The sequence below is a fragment of the Chaetura pelagica genome, unplaced genomic scaffold (assembly GCF_000747805.2).
Source record: "Chaetura pelagica isolate M959 unplaced genomic scaffold, ChaPel_1.0 scaffold11, whole genome shotgun sequence".
Taxonomy (NCBI): Eukaryota; Metazoa; Chordata; class Aves; order Apodiformes; family Apodidae; genus Chaetura; species Chaetura pelagica.
This window is the reverse complement of record NW_009952694.1, coordinates 2,453,230-2,467,798: the sequence shown is the minus strand read 5'-3', so window position 1 is coordinate 2,467,798 and position 14,569 is coordinate 2,453,230. Positions and strand designations below refer to the sequence as shown.

Genomic DNA, 14,569 nt, shown 5'->3' with positions numbered 1-14,569 from the left:
CAGCCTCTCCTGGCAGCACTGGTGTCTCACCACCCTCACAGCAGAGTCTCTTCCTGAGGCCTAACCTCAATCTACCATCTTTCAACTTAAAACTCTTCCCCCCGTTCCTGTCATTGCGTGCTCTTGTAAAAAGCCTCTCCCAGCTTTCCTGTAGGCCCTTCAGGTGCTGAGAGGCTGCTCGGAGGTCTCCCTGGAGCCTCCTCCAGGGATATCCCTGTTGCAGGGCAAGAGGTGACTTTGTGCTGCTGCCTGCAGTCACCAGTATCCTGGGCAGTGCCACCACTGCAAAACACAAATGCTGCTGCTTAGTCAGTCATAACCGTGTGTCTGTTGAAACCACGTCCTGTCCAGAGACTCAGGTGTGTGTAGTTGCTGAAAGAGGTGCTTTGTAGGTACTCACATACAGTGTATGACACATTCGATGTATCTGTTATGTCATTTGCATAATGGGCCTGTGCTCCACGCATTTCAACCTAATACTTGTGTTACTAAACAGCATAGCTGTGTAAGCCTCAGCATTAACTCCTGCCTTCCAGCTCCTTGTTATGTTAGAACTCTAGAGTATGATACAAAAATTCTTTTCTGTGTTAATCAGCCAAAAAGAGTGAACAAGAGCTAAAAGATGAAGAAATGGAATTATTTACAAAATATTACATGGAATGGAAAGGAGGAAGAAAAAGTGGCAATACGTCATATACAAACATACCACGATTTTACTACAGGGTAAGTGAGGTATTCAGATAAACTTCAACAAGAAGCTGTTCTGTCTTATAAATAAAGTTGTGGTTATTCAAAGGGATACTTCAGCTTCAGAAGCTTAAGTAGATTGAAATCTGAATGATGTGAATGGCTAAGCGTATGGTTTTTTTTTTGTACAATTGTGGATTTCAGCAGTTTCAAGTAATTGCTGAGCATCTAATCAAAGGCCATGAAATAGTTTGCTGATCAGGCTTGGCTGTTTACTGAAGATAGGAGTCCTGTTTGTTTTTCAGAGAAACTTCCTGTTTCAACTAAATTTTGACATGCCAGTGTTATAAATGTAGATCTTCCTGGCTCTGTTTAGACACACTGGGATGCTGCTTCGTGAAAGTGGTGGGTCAGTGGTCTTCCAGACTAAAGATGGGCCTGTTGCTTGCATCATCCAGCAGAAGTGCTTGGTCTGGCAGCATATGTTAGGTGAACCAGATTGGGATGGGGGAATATGGGAGCACAAGTTTGACATCTTCATATTGCTGTCACTTATCAGCTTGGCTACTCAGCCACTGTCGTAACTTGCAAGGACCCATATTCCTCAGGATCATTACTTTCTTCCAATTCAGTTCTCAAGTACTTAGGTTTGAGTTGATGAATACTTATGCAACCATCCAAGGTCAGGTAGTACTGTGCAGTTTTGCACGTAAACATCAGAAGAGCTTTCATACTAAGTGGTCCTCTACCTGTTTTCCTGGCCAGCACGAGTTAGTAGACATTGGCACTTTTGAGAGTCAGGCCTATGACAAAATAGAAAGGGCTGCCCTCTCCTGAGTAAAAATACAGCAGTAAATATCTTTTATGTGTGAGACCTCCTATCTTGCACCTCTGGGAAAGTGCTTACTGGATGGGTTATTAGGTATGAGGTATCTCTCATGTTAAAGATGTCCTGATTTAAGTAAATATTTTCATATTGAAGAAGTTTTATACACTATGCCAGTGATATCCCTGTAGAAGAAGCAGGTACCATGTAACATTGTGGTAGATAGGTCATTATTTTCTGTCAAGTAAACAGCTTCCTAAGAGTGTGGGAGGCAGGACTACCTAAGAGTACTTGCTAAACGTGTAGTTTTTGAATGGTACCACTGTACAGAAAATTAAAGTGCTGCAATGTTTCCAGCTGCCAGCTGAAGATGAAGTCTTGCTTCAGAAATTAAGAGAAGAATCCAGAGCAGTCTTTCTGCAAAGAAAAAGTAGAGAGCTGTTGGATAATGAAGAGCTGCAGGTAAGAAAATATTTTCTTTATGTCTCATAATGCCTTCTGACAAGGAATCTTTCTTGGTAAGGTGCTTTTTATTTGGGCACATTGGCTGGTTGTGAAGTGCTAGCTAAGGGTGAAGTACTGTATTGTCCTGGGCTGGTAATGTTAGTGTAAATCTTCTTTGGTATGATGAATATGAGAGCTAAATCAGTGGCTTCTGGTTTTCTAGTACATTACAACAATTTCCCTAGTTGGCCCAGAAGAAATAAGTTCTGTTTGTGTGTATGACTGAGAGAGACTTCAAAGATGATTGAGTTTACTGCAGTGCAAAGAGAAACGGGATGTGACCATAGAGATTGTAAAGAGTGAGAGAGAGGGTGTGTGTTTAACACCAGTTTAGAGTAGTGGAAACACCACTTGTTGCTTTTCTGGCTCAACTGACAGTATGTACTGATGAACTGAGATACCCTTGCAGCAAAACTGTTTTTGCTGCATTTCTTACATCTTCTGTCTTAAGCATTTTGACATCTCTTGAGAAATGTATTTTTAACCAAATATAATTGCCTTCTAAGAATCTGTGGTTTCTACTGGACAAACATCAGACACCACCAATGATTGGGGAAGAAGCAATGATCAACTATGAGAACTTCTTGAAAGTTGGTGAAAAAGCTGGAACTAAATGCAAGTAAGGCTTTCTTTTCTTGTATATATACTTAGTTTGGATAAACTTGGGTAAAGTGCTGCTGTAACTTTTACTTGCTAAAATAGATGTAAACAGTTTAATGGTTAGATGAAATCATGTCCTTGTAGTTGTTGATGAAATAGTAGCTTTGCATCCTTGCAAAGATGTATTGCCCTACATCTCTGATAGAGATGTCTGCAAGAGGGGTACTGCATCCTTTTGAAGAATAAAATCTTATCAGCTTGACCATTGTTATGTTGTTAGTGGCCAGTAAACAGCACGTTTTGTACTTGAACTCATCTCTCCAGTGATATTGCCAGACTTTCCCTAATATCTTCTGATGGAAAATCTCCTACCAGATGTTCTGTGTACAGCTTGTGTATTCCTTCTTTATGCTTGTGTTGGAGACTGCTGTTGTGCACATAGCTTTGTGATGGAGTTTTGGGCAGAAGCAGGTTACTTCTCAGTATTGGCAATTCCTTTTGTGTGCATATCATTGAAGAAGATTGAAAGCCACCAAATATTTTGTACTAAAGAAAAATTAAATTGAATGAAAGCTCTCAAAACTTCCACATCACTGAAGAGTCTCATGAGCATCTGCTTTTTATTGAGTTTACCATTGTTATTTGGTAGGATCCCAATTGATGGGCAGTAGTGTAGCAAATAAACATCTTTGAATGCACAGAACGCGTTTTGTATTGTTGAAAAGTGTCTGTAATTTTTTGATACTGTCGCTGACTCCATCAGTGCAGTGTAATCAGATGCACAGAAGTAGCTTTGTGTTTATGTTTTACAGGCAGTTCTTCACAGCTAAGATCTTTGCTAAATTACTCCACAATGACCCTTACGGGAGGATATCTATCATGCAGTTTTTCAATTATGTCATGCGAAAAGGTTAGTTGATGCTTATTCTGTGTTAATGAGAAGTTGTTTTATTTTCAAGGCTATTTTAAGCTTTATTAATTCCTTGCTATTCCCTTCAACAGAGCTGAGATCTAGCCCTAGATTGCTCAAGCTGTTTTCCTGGGGGCTTGGGAATTTTTTCTTGTTATTAAGGATGTCAGAGTTCACCCTGCTTCTGAAATCCACCTCTCCTCTCAGCCAGAGATATCCTCTAGCTGTTTGTTACATGTTGTCATTCTGATTTGCTTGACTGTAAAGAGCAAAACTGTGAAGTTCTGTGGCAAAGATTGATCCTAACTACTGTGATCAGACTGTCTGACACACAGACTTTGCCCTTTTTCTTCTACAGAGTGGTGTTGTCTGTGCCTTCTAACTGTGTTTGTCAAGTATGTGAATATGTTCTTGTGCTTGTCACTATAGCCTTACCATATTTTCAGCTATTTTTTATTATAAATAACCACTTGTGCTTAAAAATGCTTTTTTTTTACTTTTAATTCTACATGAGATCTTGTTTAAAAAGATGAGGCTGGCTAGCAGAAGGGAAGATTACCTCACTGCCTTGTCCCCAGTCTGCTGTGTTCTTCAGTCTGGTAGAGCCTTCAGGAGGGGAGAGTGGCACCTTTCCACAGAGCAGATCAGCTCGTTTAACTTAAAATCTAGTGGTGCCAGGGATGAGAGATGTGTTGAGCAGGAAACCTGGTGAGTAGATGTGTAGAGTATACGAGAAAGGAGTAATAAGCACATTTGCAAGAAACAGCAAACCCAAAAGCTGCAAGATAAGAGATTTTTCAAGAAGTCTGTGGAAATCATATGCATTTCAAAAAGGCCTACTCAGATGACACAACAGAGATTCTTTCAGAGCTCTTTATTTAATTTGTTTTACCCAGAAGTTTTAAAGTTCTGTGTATTCATGGTAACTTTTTTCCTAAAAAAAACCCAGACAAAAAACCCCAAACAAACAAAACCCAAACAAAACAAAGTCCCACAACACCAAATTCAGAGCCAGAAGCCTTTTTCATGTCCTGTCTCAAATTTAACTTTCAGACTCTGGCCAATATAGGTCTCATTGCAGTGTTTGTTTGCAAGCCCCTCTTGGTCAGTTGAATAAAGATCCCTATTTTTTACTAGCTTACAGCATTGGTATTACTTTGAAAGTTAGCCCAGTAGCATGTCTTTGCAGTAGCTGAGATAATTTCTGTTACCAGTTGTATTGTGTTCTGCATGATCACGCCAGGTATTAAAGGAAGAAAAGATTTAAATTCCTGTAGGAGCTTTCAGTTTTTACTTTAGATTGGAGTTAGTGGTTTCCATCTGTATTTATTGATAAATGTTCTTCAGCGTGGAACTAAAAGACATGGAAAGTAATAGATGATGAAGGGAGTTACTCCAGCTGCTCGAGCTGTTCCAACCTGGAGCAGTGCAGTCCTGCATCTCGCCTTGTTTTGAGAAAGAGAGCGCAGAGGGTCTGTCTGCAGAGTGAAGCTGCAGCAGGGAAGAGCTTCAAAATCACCTTGAGCTTCAGAAATCTTAAGCTGCTGTGCCTTGGGTGTGTTACGGTGTCATCTAACCAGCTGGACTCATTAATGAGCTTTTGAGGTTTTTCTTTTGTATGCTTGTTAAATTTTTAGGAATACCTGCGTGTATTCACGTATTTGTGCTGAACATGTAGCGTCTGTCTTTCTTCTTCCTACCTCCAGCTAGAAGTCCATGGATTACAGCTTTTCTTCCTCATTCTTAATGCTCTACACAGTCCTTCTGGGAGGGGGTGAGAGAATGGTGACGTTAATAACTGAATAATGGAGAAGCATTTCCCAAAGCACCATCTGCCTCTAGTAACATTCCCCCTTCAGGAGGAGAGGTGGTTAACTCCATTGGCTTTGTCCAAACAAGTCAAGCCTAGTAAAAGTGTCTTGAATCACTTGAGGGTGTGTGATGCACTTAACCTTTACACATCAGCCAACAAAGAAACAGCCTCACCATACAACCTCTGTCATCTCTGAGACAGATACTTAGTCCACTTTGACAAACACTTACTTTGAAGAGAAGAATATTTGTATGAACCACAGCTCCTATTTCATAAGAGGAACTTTTAAACAGTTTCTTCATAAAATGGAAGTTAAATTTAACATGGAAAGTGTGAATAATAGTTTTTATGCCTAATCTCTACAACATCTCCATTACTGTGCTTTAACAATGGCCTCAAGCACATTGTCCTGTAGATTGCCTGATTACTGTGCCTTCTCATGGCAAAAATAGTTGCTCGTGCTATTTTAATTGTCCTGTTGTAACTCCTAATGGAGGGCAGGACCTCTGGCTGTAGCTGCAACATCTCGTGCTGCACCAGGGGCTGTAGCAATCTGACAGGAAATCTGTATATGATGTTGTACAGCTCTTAGTGATGCAGCGAACGTGCACTGCTACACATCACTAGGTCATCAAGAGATAACAAATCCACGTATTTCATGTACCAGATGCAGAGTGGTGTCTGCTCAGCTGTTTCTCACACCTAGTTACTACAGGGCAGTCTTGCCTGCTGCATACCATGTATCACCAGGGCTTTCCAACAGCTCAGAGACTGAAATGCATTTCCAAGCAGGACTGGTACACAATGATGGCTTTGCTTAAGTCTCAGAAAAACAGGGAATAGAGAGAGGCACTTAATGTCCAACAGTGCCTTGTGGCCTTTAGGAAAACTTCAGATTTTGATGAGGCTTCAAAAACCGTCTAGGTTTCTTACATTGTAATTTTGTGTTCTATTTTACAGTATGGCTTCATCAGACAAGAATAGGTCTCAGTTTATATGACGTGGCAGGACAGGGCTACCTCAGAGAATCAGTAAGTAAATTGTTGATTAATTGTCTTTGCTCAAATGACAAAGCATATGAAAGACTGCAATTTTCTTCTAGTCTTATCACATAAAAGATTATATCTAGATTTGGGGTGGACACCCCAGATTTGTTTGGATATTTCTTATTTGGATAAATAACAATCTATATTCTACAAATTTGGTGGGGAGAGTGCTGATAGCTTTTTTAAACATCTGGGTAATTCTCTGAAAAAGAGATGATAGATACCGAGGTTTCATGTCATTAGCACTTTACTAGATTTGGTAGGATATAATAGAGATCGCAAAAAAGGATGACTGGAATCTGTCTCAATGCATTATTCTCCTGTTCGAACAGGAGTTACTATTATACAATAAATAAGAAGGTTCTAGTTACTACTCTATATAAAATAGTTCTATTCAATAGTGTTCAGTAATAGGATAAGCTAGGAGTTTTGCATTGGTATTTGGTAAAGGTACAGTTGAATGCATTTATATTTACCTATAAATACCATCTACCTTGTGAACATTCTGCTTGATTTGTTGACTGTTTCAGTCATGGCATCATGTGTATCATATGACCTAGGATTTCTTGCATGGAGACAGAAGCTTTTTTGCTTGCTTTCATGCTCTTCCCAGCATTGTTGCAGATTGCATTTTTAACAAAATGTTGACAGCCAGGTGGAATATAGCAAACATGCAGTCATAGTAGTGTTGAAAGCTTGTTTTCTTTCTTAAATCTGCAGGATTTAGAAAACTATATTTTGGAACTCATCCCTACTTTGCCACAACTGGATGGTTTAGAAAAATCTTTTTACTCCTTCTATGTCTGCACAGCAGTTAGAAAGTTCTTCTTCTTTCTGGATCCTCTCAGAACAGGTAGACTTCAAAATTCTAAAAATACGGGAGAATTTTCACCTTTAAAATGTTTCCACGGAAAGTGCTTGTGTTTTCAAAGTAATATGTAGTTGCCCTTGTAGGCTTTTGTAGCAATCTTGTATTTCAAGATGAATCTCCACTGAAGACCACGAGTCTCTATGTGGGTCTCATAATCTAAATCCACAGCTAATTAATTACTATGTTATACCCACCAGTTGTAGTACTATAGAGTTGTCTCATAGAAACTGAAAAATAAGATATTGTTTAATCATAATGCATCATTAGCAGTAGCTAATTTTACAAGTGTACAGTGTGAATAGAAAACACAGTAACTAACAACAGAACTGCTTGATGGAGCATCTGCAGAGCTGTGGAAATGCTCAAGAATTTTTATGTGTTTCTGCTGTGATTAAATGTGTGTGCACCATGTAAACTCATTAGAAAAGGTTTGCAGCTAGGGCTGCTAATCCTTATTTCAGATGTAGCTCCCTCAGATGATAGTTTGCTTTGCATATGTCCTGATTTCAGTCACTCCATGTGTTTTCAAGATCTAGCTGTGCCACTCAAAGATGTAAGAGTTGTGTGGGAAGTTACCTCTGACAGAGATAAGGACAAACAGGTAGTGAAAGGTGTGTGTGAAGTTAAAATGCCATTATTTAGCACAGCTCTTTGTGCAGTGTTGGTGCAGCAGTCAAAGTTGCACCAGCAGAAGTGCATTCTGCCACCTTAGCTTTGTGTCACATCTGTAGCTTCTGAAGAAGTGAAAATATCCCATCACTTAAGAGACTGCTACTCCAACATATGTTTTAAGTGTGCTTCCTTTGCATTTTTTATTTTACATTAATCTAGTTTTTTGGCTTTTAAGGCTTCAGGATAACACCTCTTCTGCCAACATCAGGCTAGTTTTATTAGTTGTTTTAAAAGCTTTTTTAATTTTATCTCTTAAATTGCAGCCTAATCCTTGATGTTATCAGTTAATTATTTTTTTTTGTTTAGGTTTTTAAAAAAGACATTTTTATGCTCAGATTTTTTTTTTTTTTTAAGCAGAACCACCTAAATGAGAACAGTCAAATGGATCCGTTGGCTGCACAACTGTTAACATTTGTTTTCCTTTCTTGCTGCAGGGAAGATAAAGATACAGGATATTTTAGCTTGCAGCTTCCTAGATGACTTACTGGAGGTAAAGTTCTCTTAGCATATAGTATTGTATTTTTATTTACTCTTTCTGAATTCTAACTTTGTGTTTCACTTAGTTAAGGGATGAAGAACTTTCTAAAGAAAGTCAGGAAACAAATTGGTTTTCTGCTCCTTCTGCATTAAGAGTTTATGGTAGGTGCCTTTGCATGTGTATGCTTTCCCCCTCCCACCTCCATTTTTTTACTCTCCTCTCTGCCTTGTATGACTTAGTTGCATTCTTAGTCTTATTTTTCCTCTGTTTTTGTCTCTTTAAATCCTCCTAAGAACTTGTCCTTTCAACTCCTGTAGCCATCCTTTTAGTATATATTCCTGACTTTCTTTACAGTTTTGGCTCTCCACTGTGGTTTTATCCTCTCTCCTTTTGTGCTTTTTGCACAAGGTACAAGAATCCTCTGTAAGCTTATCTTTTGGCTGGTCTATTCATGCTTTTGTATCACCTTTAATTTTTTTTTCATGCTTGCAGCAGATCTGTTTAAAATAATACGCCCTTAGCCTTCTGCTCCTTTTTCTGTATACACAGCCTTTGTTTTTGAGCCTAGAGCAGAACTGTAAGCACCATTATGGGAATCCTTCCCCTGCCTCCCTGTTCTGTGCTCATTTTGTGGTGTTGTATGAATATTATTGTGGATCTAGCATTTTCCCACTTAAATGCTTTACATTTATGATGAAAATTAAATAAATGTTTAAAAAGTGCTAAATTTTGTTTCTTTGTTGGAACAGTTCTTTGCTAATATAGGTATATTATGTTTTGCCCTCTATATCTCCTCCCTAGGCCAGTACTTAAACCTTGATAAAGATCACAATGGCATGCTCAGCAAAGAAGAGCTGTCCCGGTATGGAACAGGGACTCTGACCAACATATTTTTGGATCGTGTCTTTCAGGAATGCTTAACTTACGATGGCGAAATGGTAATCATGTATTTTCACTTTCTTGACAATATAAAAGGTTTGGCTTATCGAGATGGGAAATGTCTCATAAGCAGTATCTTTAAAATAAATAAGAGCTTGAGGTAAAGTAACTTCTGGTTTTGATTGTGCACGCAAATGACTGTGCAGCAGATGAGAAAACTTAATTTTCCTAAGATTAGGGTGATTGAAATGTGGCTTAAAGACAAGTTGCTTGCTTTGAAGAGCAGAGATGGTAAAAAATTCGGACAGCCTAGGGTAAATCTTGCAGATTCAGTGACATACAGTTGAAAAAATGCATAGATGTAGCAGTGCTTTTTAGTTACAAGTAATTTTTTTAAGATAACCAAAGACAAGTTACACACTGCAGAGTAGTGCAACTTAGCCAATTCATCCACTTCTTTATAAAAACAACAGTGTTTTCTGTTGTAAGCTTTCCATAGCTCTGAAAAATGGGAAATCGAACTAAATTAGAGTTAAACTAAGAAGTTCTACCTGTACTTATTTTGAAAGCTTTATTTAATGTATTGCTAACCTTGTTACCTACATTCGCTTGGCTGAACTCTAAAAGCAATAAAAGTACAAATACAGTCCTGCTGCTGCCTTAGGAATTCTTTGTAGAATCACAGAATCCTTGAGGTCGTGAGGGATCCTCTGACTTGCCCTTTGCTGGACTTAATCCGGTCAGTCCATCTCTCTGTTGTTTGGAGGAAACCAGAAAAAGACAGTGCTCAGATGTGGTCTAAGAAGTGCTGACTAGAGAGGAAGGATCACCTTCCTCAACTTGTCAGCCGAGCTCTTCCCAAGGCAGCCCAGGATGCTGTCAGCAGCCTTTGCTGCAAGGGCACCTTGCTGGTGGGTGTTCATTTTAGTTGCCCCTCAGGACTTCCAGGTCTGTCTGTGCAGAGGTGCTTTCTGCCTCGTCGGCCCCCAGCATGTACTGGGGTTATGCGTCCCTGGATGCAGGATTTTGCATTCCCTCTGTTGTCCTTGGTGAAGCTGCTGCCAGCCCATGCTCCCCTTCTGTCAAGCTCACCCTGAATGGCAGCACAAGTCTCTGATGTTTAAGGTAGAGAGGGTTATTATGTACATAGGCCTGAAGGATTCCTGTCCTTGTCACAGCTAGATTTTGAGTGGGAACCCAAAAATTAGTAATAATGAAAAGTGTGAAACTTGTGATGTCTGCTAATGCTTCTGCCATCTGATTTGCCAAGGGACCTACTCTGGCCCAAGGATTATATACTTTTAATTGTCTGTACAGTGCTCTGCTTGGTAATGGTTTACCTGCCACTGGACACTTAATTTGTGGTAATGAAAATCTTTTATATGGCTTTTCTTCACTTGTTGGGTATGTTAAGCTGTCTAAAAATGTATTAAACATTGTTTAAAAACATACATGGTATGTTTTGTTTGGGTTTATGCTTGGAATCCTATTTTACCTTTAAAATGGCAGGATTTCCTGTTGTCAGCAGTCATTAACGACTAACTTTTCTGTTCATGTTGGTGGTAGCAGCCATTTTCTATTTCATGTTGCCTTTTTCAGAAAATAGACTGAGCCCCTACAATGAAATAGCTGCCAATTATAAAGTTCCTGCTTGCAAAATGAATTTAGAAAGAAAACTGTAATAAACATGATTGTATCTACTTTTAGGACTATAAAACCTACCTGGACTTTGTGCTTGCATTAGAAAACAGAAAGGAGCCTGCAGCTCTGCAATATATTTTCAAGCTGCTTGATATAGAGAACAAAGGATACCTGAATGTTTTTTCCCTTAATTATTTCTTTAGGGTAAGTCTCTTTATACAGGAAGGCCATTTTCTGTGTTTGTAGTGTTATAGCCTGTGTGCTTCTACATGCAATCTGCAGGAAATCACTTTAAATTACCAGTACCCACTGGGAGGCCAGTAACTACTTCTAAGAAGATTGAAAATATTAAAAAACAAAATTCCAAAAGTTGGAAAGAATTCAAAAGGTACTTTCAGCAATTTATCTGCAGTTGAAATTAACTGTTTTGATTTTGGTTTGGAAAAATATTTTCTGATTATTTTTTTTAATTGAAATTGTCCCAAAATGGCTTAATGATAGTTATTAAAATCCATTACAATGGTTCTAATTGGTTAATGTCCATGGCTTTAATTTCCACTGTAATCCTAAAATTCAGTAGAAGGAATAAAAATAATGAAATGCAGTGATGGGCCTGTACAGCTGTGGGATTTTTTCATTCACTATATTGATTGCAAACATCTTCTTCCATTTTTCATACTCAGTATTTTTATCTGTTGCTCCCAGAATAGATTTAAAATAAGCTTAATTTTTTAAATTGCTGCTAATATTAGCCTAAAGCTTGGAAAGCCTTGTCCAAATTGTGGTTTGCTTGTGTGTGTGTGTTTTTTTGTTCCTGTTTTCTGGCTTCTGGTGGGTTTGGTTTGGGACGGGGGGATGGATGTTTTGTTGTATGTTGGGTATGGGAAGGTATGTTGGGAAGGGAAGTGCCATACAGTAAAACAGTATTTTTGCTGTGGATGGCTTAGACTGAGTTAGGAGTGTGATGCTTTTTTCATGTAGAAGATCCCTTCAAGGCTGTCTATTTAGACACAGAGACAAGCACTTCAATTTTCTTTAAGTGGATCTTGGTATTATAGCTACAAGAAGAAACAGTGTCATTGTACTTGGCCGTATGATGAACAGGGTACCTGCTTCTTTCATCACATCAGGCAAAGCATTCCTGCCTGCTCAAGGCGTGATCTTATATCTGCATCATTTCTATATTGTAATAAGTGTCCAGCTGGACATGAACTTTGATAGTCACTACAGCCATTTTTTACAACCATTTAGATCCATGTTTTGTGAAAAAAAAACAACAACAAACAAACAAACAAACAACATATTATCTGGAAGACCTTTTCTGTAAAGGAAAGGTTTTTCTCTTTTTTTTTTTTTTTTTTTTTTTGTGCCTTGGAACCATCAAATACTTCAGGGTGGAATGGACCCTTGGAGGTCTTCTCCCTTCTCTTTGCCTAGTCTGTATTTCACACTTGGTCAGAAAATTGAACCTTCTGATTTGAGTGTAGTACTGTCCTGAGCTTTGAGTGATAATGTTCAAGTGCCTGCACATCCCATTTGCAGGGTGCTCCAACACTGGTCATAATGAAAGTTGGATTCTGTCATACTAAGAACAGTGAACCTAGAGGTGTGCATCATTGATGGTGCCTTAACTCACCCCTGCCTCACTTGTGGAAAAGAATTGATTGCAAGCTGGACCATGAATGCTTTGTTACAGGGCTATGCAGCTTAAGGTGCAGAAGCGTTAAAAAATTCCCATACAGTGCCAGTGTAATCCTGCACTACCTGTTCATAGCTTTTGTTTTTCTAGGCTATTCAGGAACAAATGAAAATCCATGGACAAGAACCTGTTTCTTTTCAGGATGTCAAGGTTAGTTTTACTGAATAGAGAACAACGTGAAATATTTAATAAGCATTTCATTATTAGCTCATTATATTACAGTCTCTAGGTTGTTGTATATTTACTTGCAAAGTAGTACTGATGATCTGACTTGTCCTTCTCATAGGTTTGAAAATGTCTTTCTATTTAGCAGTTGCTCTTTAAGAAATCTGGTGTGCAACTGTCCTAGTAGTTTCCTTACTAATAGACAAAGTGTCAAATACACCTTGCTGTGCCTTACACTTGAAGATACTTGATATGTCTATTTTGTGGCTCAGGATCATACCTCAGGAAGGGGGGGTGGTGGCCTGCTGACTAAGAAAATTCCTGTCCATAAAACTGTCCTTATTATTGCCTACTTTAAATCTAGCAGTTTTAGTACTTAAAAAAAAAAAAAAAAAAAAAAGAGTACAAGAGTTTCTGTAATACTTGGCTCATACAGGTAAACAGTTTCAAATTACCACTTGGAGGCCAAAGCCTCCCCAGAAAAGCAAATTCTTATTTGAGATGTGGGAGCTGAGCACACTGCTCCTATCTGTAGCCAGTTATTGTGCTTTGTATCTTAAATGGTTAGGGACTTTTAACAGCTTCTTGTCTTTCTAAATCAGTGTGGGTGGCACTAGTTACCCAAAGATCATTCTATGTATGACATAAAGTTGCCATTATTCTGCTCATTAATGTATTGGGGGTTTTTTCCCTCTCAATTTTTACTTTCCTTTCATAGGATGAAATATTTGATATGGTGAAGCCTAAGGATCCTTACAAAATCTCTCTTCAAGACTTAATCAATAGCAGCCAAGGAGACACTGTTACCAGCATTCTAATTGATCTGAATGGTTTCTGGACATACGAGAACAGAGAGGTCCTTGTGGCAAGTGATAATGACAACACTGCTGATGTTGATGATACGTGACTTTGAACAGGAGGAGACTGTATCCATAGAGACTCTCAAACTGATGCAGCAACTGTTGGAAGCTGGAAACACTCATCATGTGAACCAGTGGCTCTTCCATTTTACTTCCATTCCCTTTCTCTCTTATCTCCTTCCCTCTGTATCATTTAAAACATGGTACTTACAGGAACAGCAGAACTGGTTTCTGAAATCAAAAATCAAGTGTTGTTCAAGAGGTAAAAATTACTACTTTTTTTTTTTTTTAAATAAATGTTTTTGGACTTTTTCACCATGTACCAACCCCTATTCTTATTTGAATACCGTATTCTAAATGTGAATTTACCCTTAAAGTAAGGATGTGATTCCTGGTACCTTCAGCACTGGCCTGTACCCATTCAGCCATCCCAGGCTTCCTACTGCATTCTGAATGGCTTCCTCTAATGATAGCAGTGTTGAGCATTCTGTTGTAAAGGCAAAAGTCCTCAGTAAGGCACGAAGATTTTAGAACTTTTTTTTCCTGTATAAATGTCCAGCTTTCTGTTAGACATTTGAAGGGTAAGTAAGTAACTGTTGAGCTGACTGAACAGTTACAGATTTCTTCAGAGGTTCATTAGCAGAAACAAAACTGCAGTAGCTTTAGGTCCAGTTAAAATTAATCCAAACACACGTATAAAGCCTTTTCACCAACTTAACCTCCTTTGCAAGTATTTAATGTAATTTAAATTAATTGTACAGCTGAGTTACAGCAGTGATGCTCTCTTCAACAAAGCTGTAGAAATGTTTTGACTTTCAAAATTACAGTAGCTCAAGGCCAAAGGTGGTTGCAGTCCTACATTATTTATTAGTTTGAGGTGATGCTGAACACAGTACAAGTGCTGCATGAGACTGTAAG

At 38.6% G+C, this 14,569-nt stretch overlaps 1 protein-coding gene across 1 annotated transcript; it reads left to right on the top strand.

Annotated features, from left to right (window-relative positions):
- The first annotated feature begins 601 nt into the window (after positions 1 to 601).
- PPP2R3C (protein phosphatase 2, regulatory subunit B'', gamma) lies at positions 602 to 13,963 on the top strand. Its single transcript, XM_009993858.1, has 12 exons — positions 602 to 723; positions 1,871 to 1,975; positions 2,524 to 2,636; positions 3,430 to 3,527; positions 6,301 to 6,371; positions 7,107 to 7,239; positions 8,364 to 8,419; positions 8,493 to 8,568; positions 9,209 to 9,345; positions 10,994 to 11,131; positions 12,717 to 12,776; positions 13,510 to 13,963. Exons 1-12 carry the CDS (start codon positions 631 to 633, stop codon positions 13,696 to 13,698), a joined length of 1,269 nt encoding a protein of 422 aa, XP_009992160.1. The 5' UTR covers positions 602 to 630; the 3' UTR covers positions 13,699 to 13,963.
- Positions 13,964 to 14,569: the final 606 nt, after the last annotated feature.

Excerpts from the sequence above, each read along its gene's own strand:
- PPP2R3C (XM_009993858.1), top strand. The coding sequence starts at position 631 with ATGGAATTATTTACAAAATATTACATGGAATGGAAAGGAGGAAGAAAA. Across the intron at positions 8,420-8,492 it reads TCCTAGATGACTTACTGGAG|TTAAGGGATGAAGAACTTTC; the intron begins GTAAAGTTCTCT and ends TGTTTCACTTAG. Across the intron at positions 8,569-9,208 it reads TTCTGCATTAAGAGTTTATG|GCCAGTACTTAAACCTTGAT; the intron begins GTAGGTGCCTTT and ends TCTCCTCCCTAG.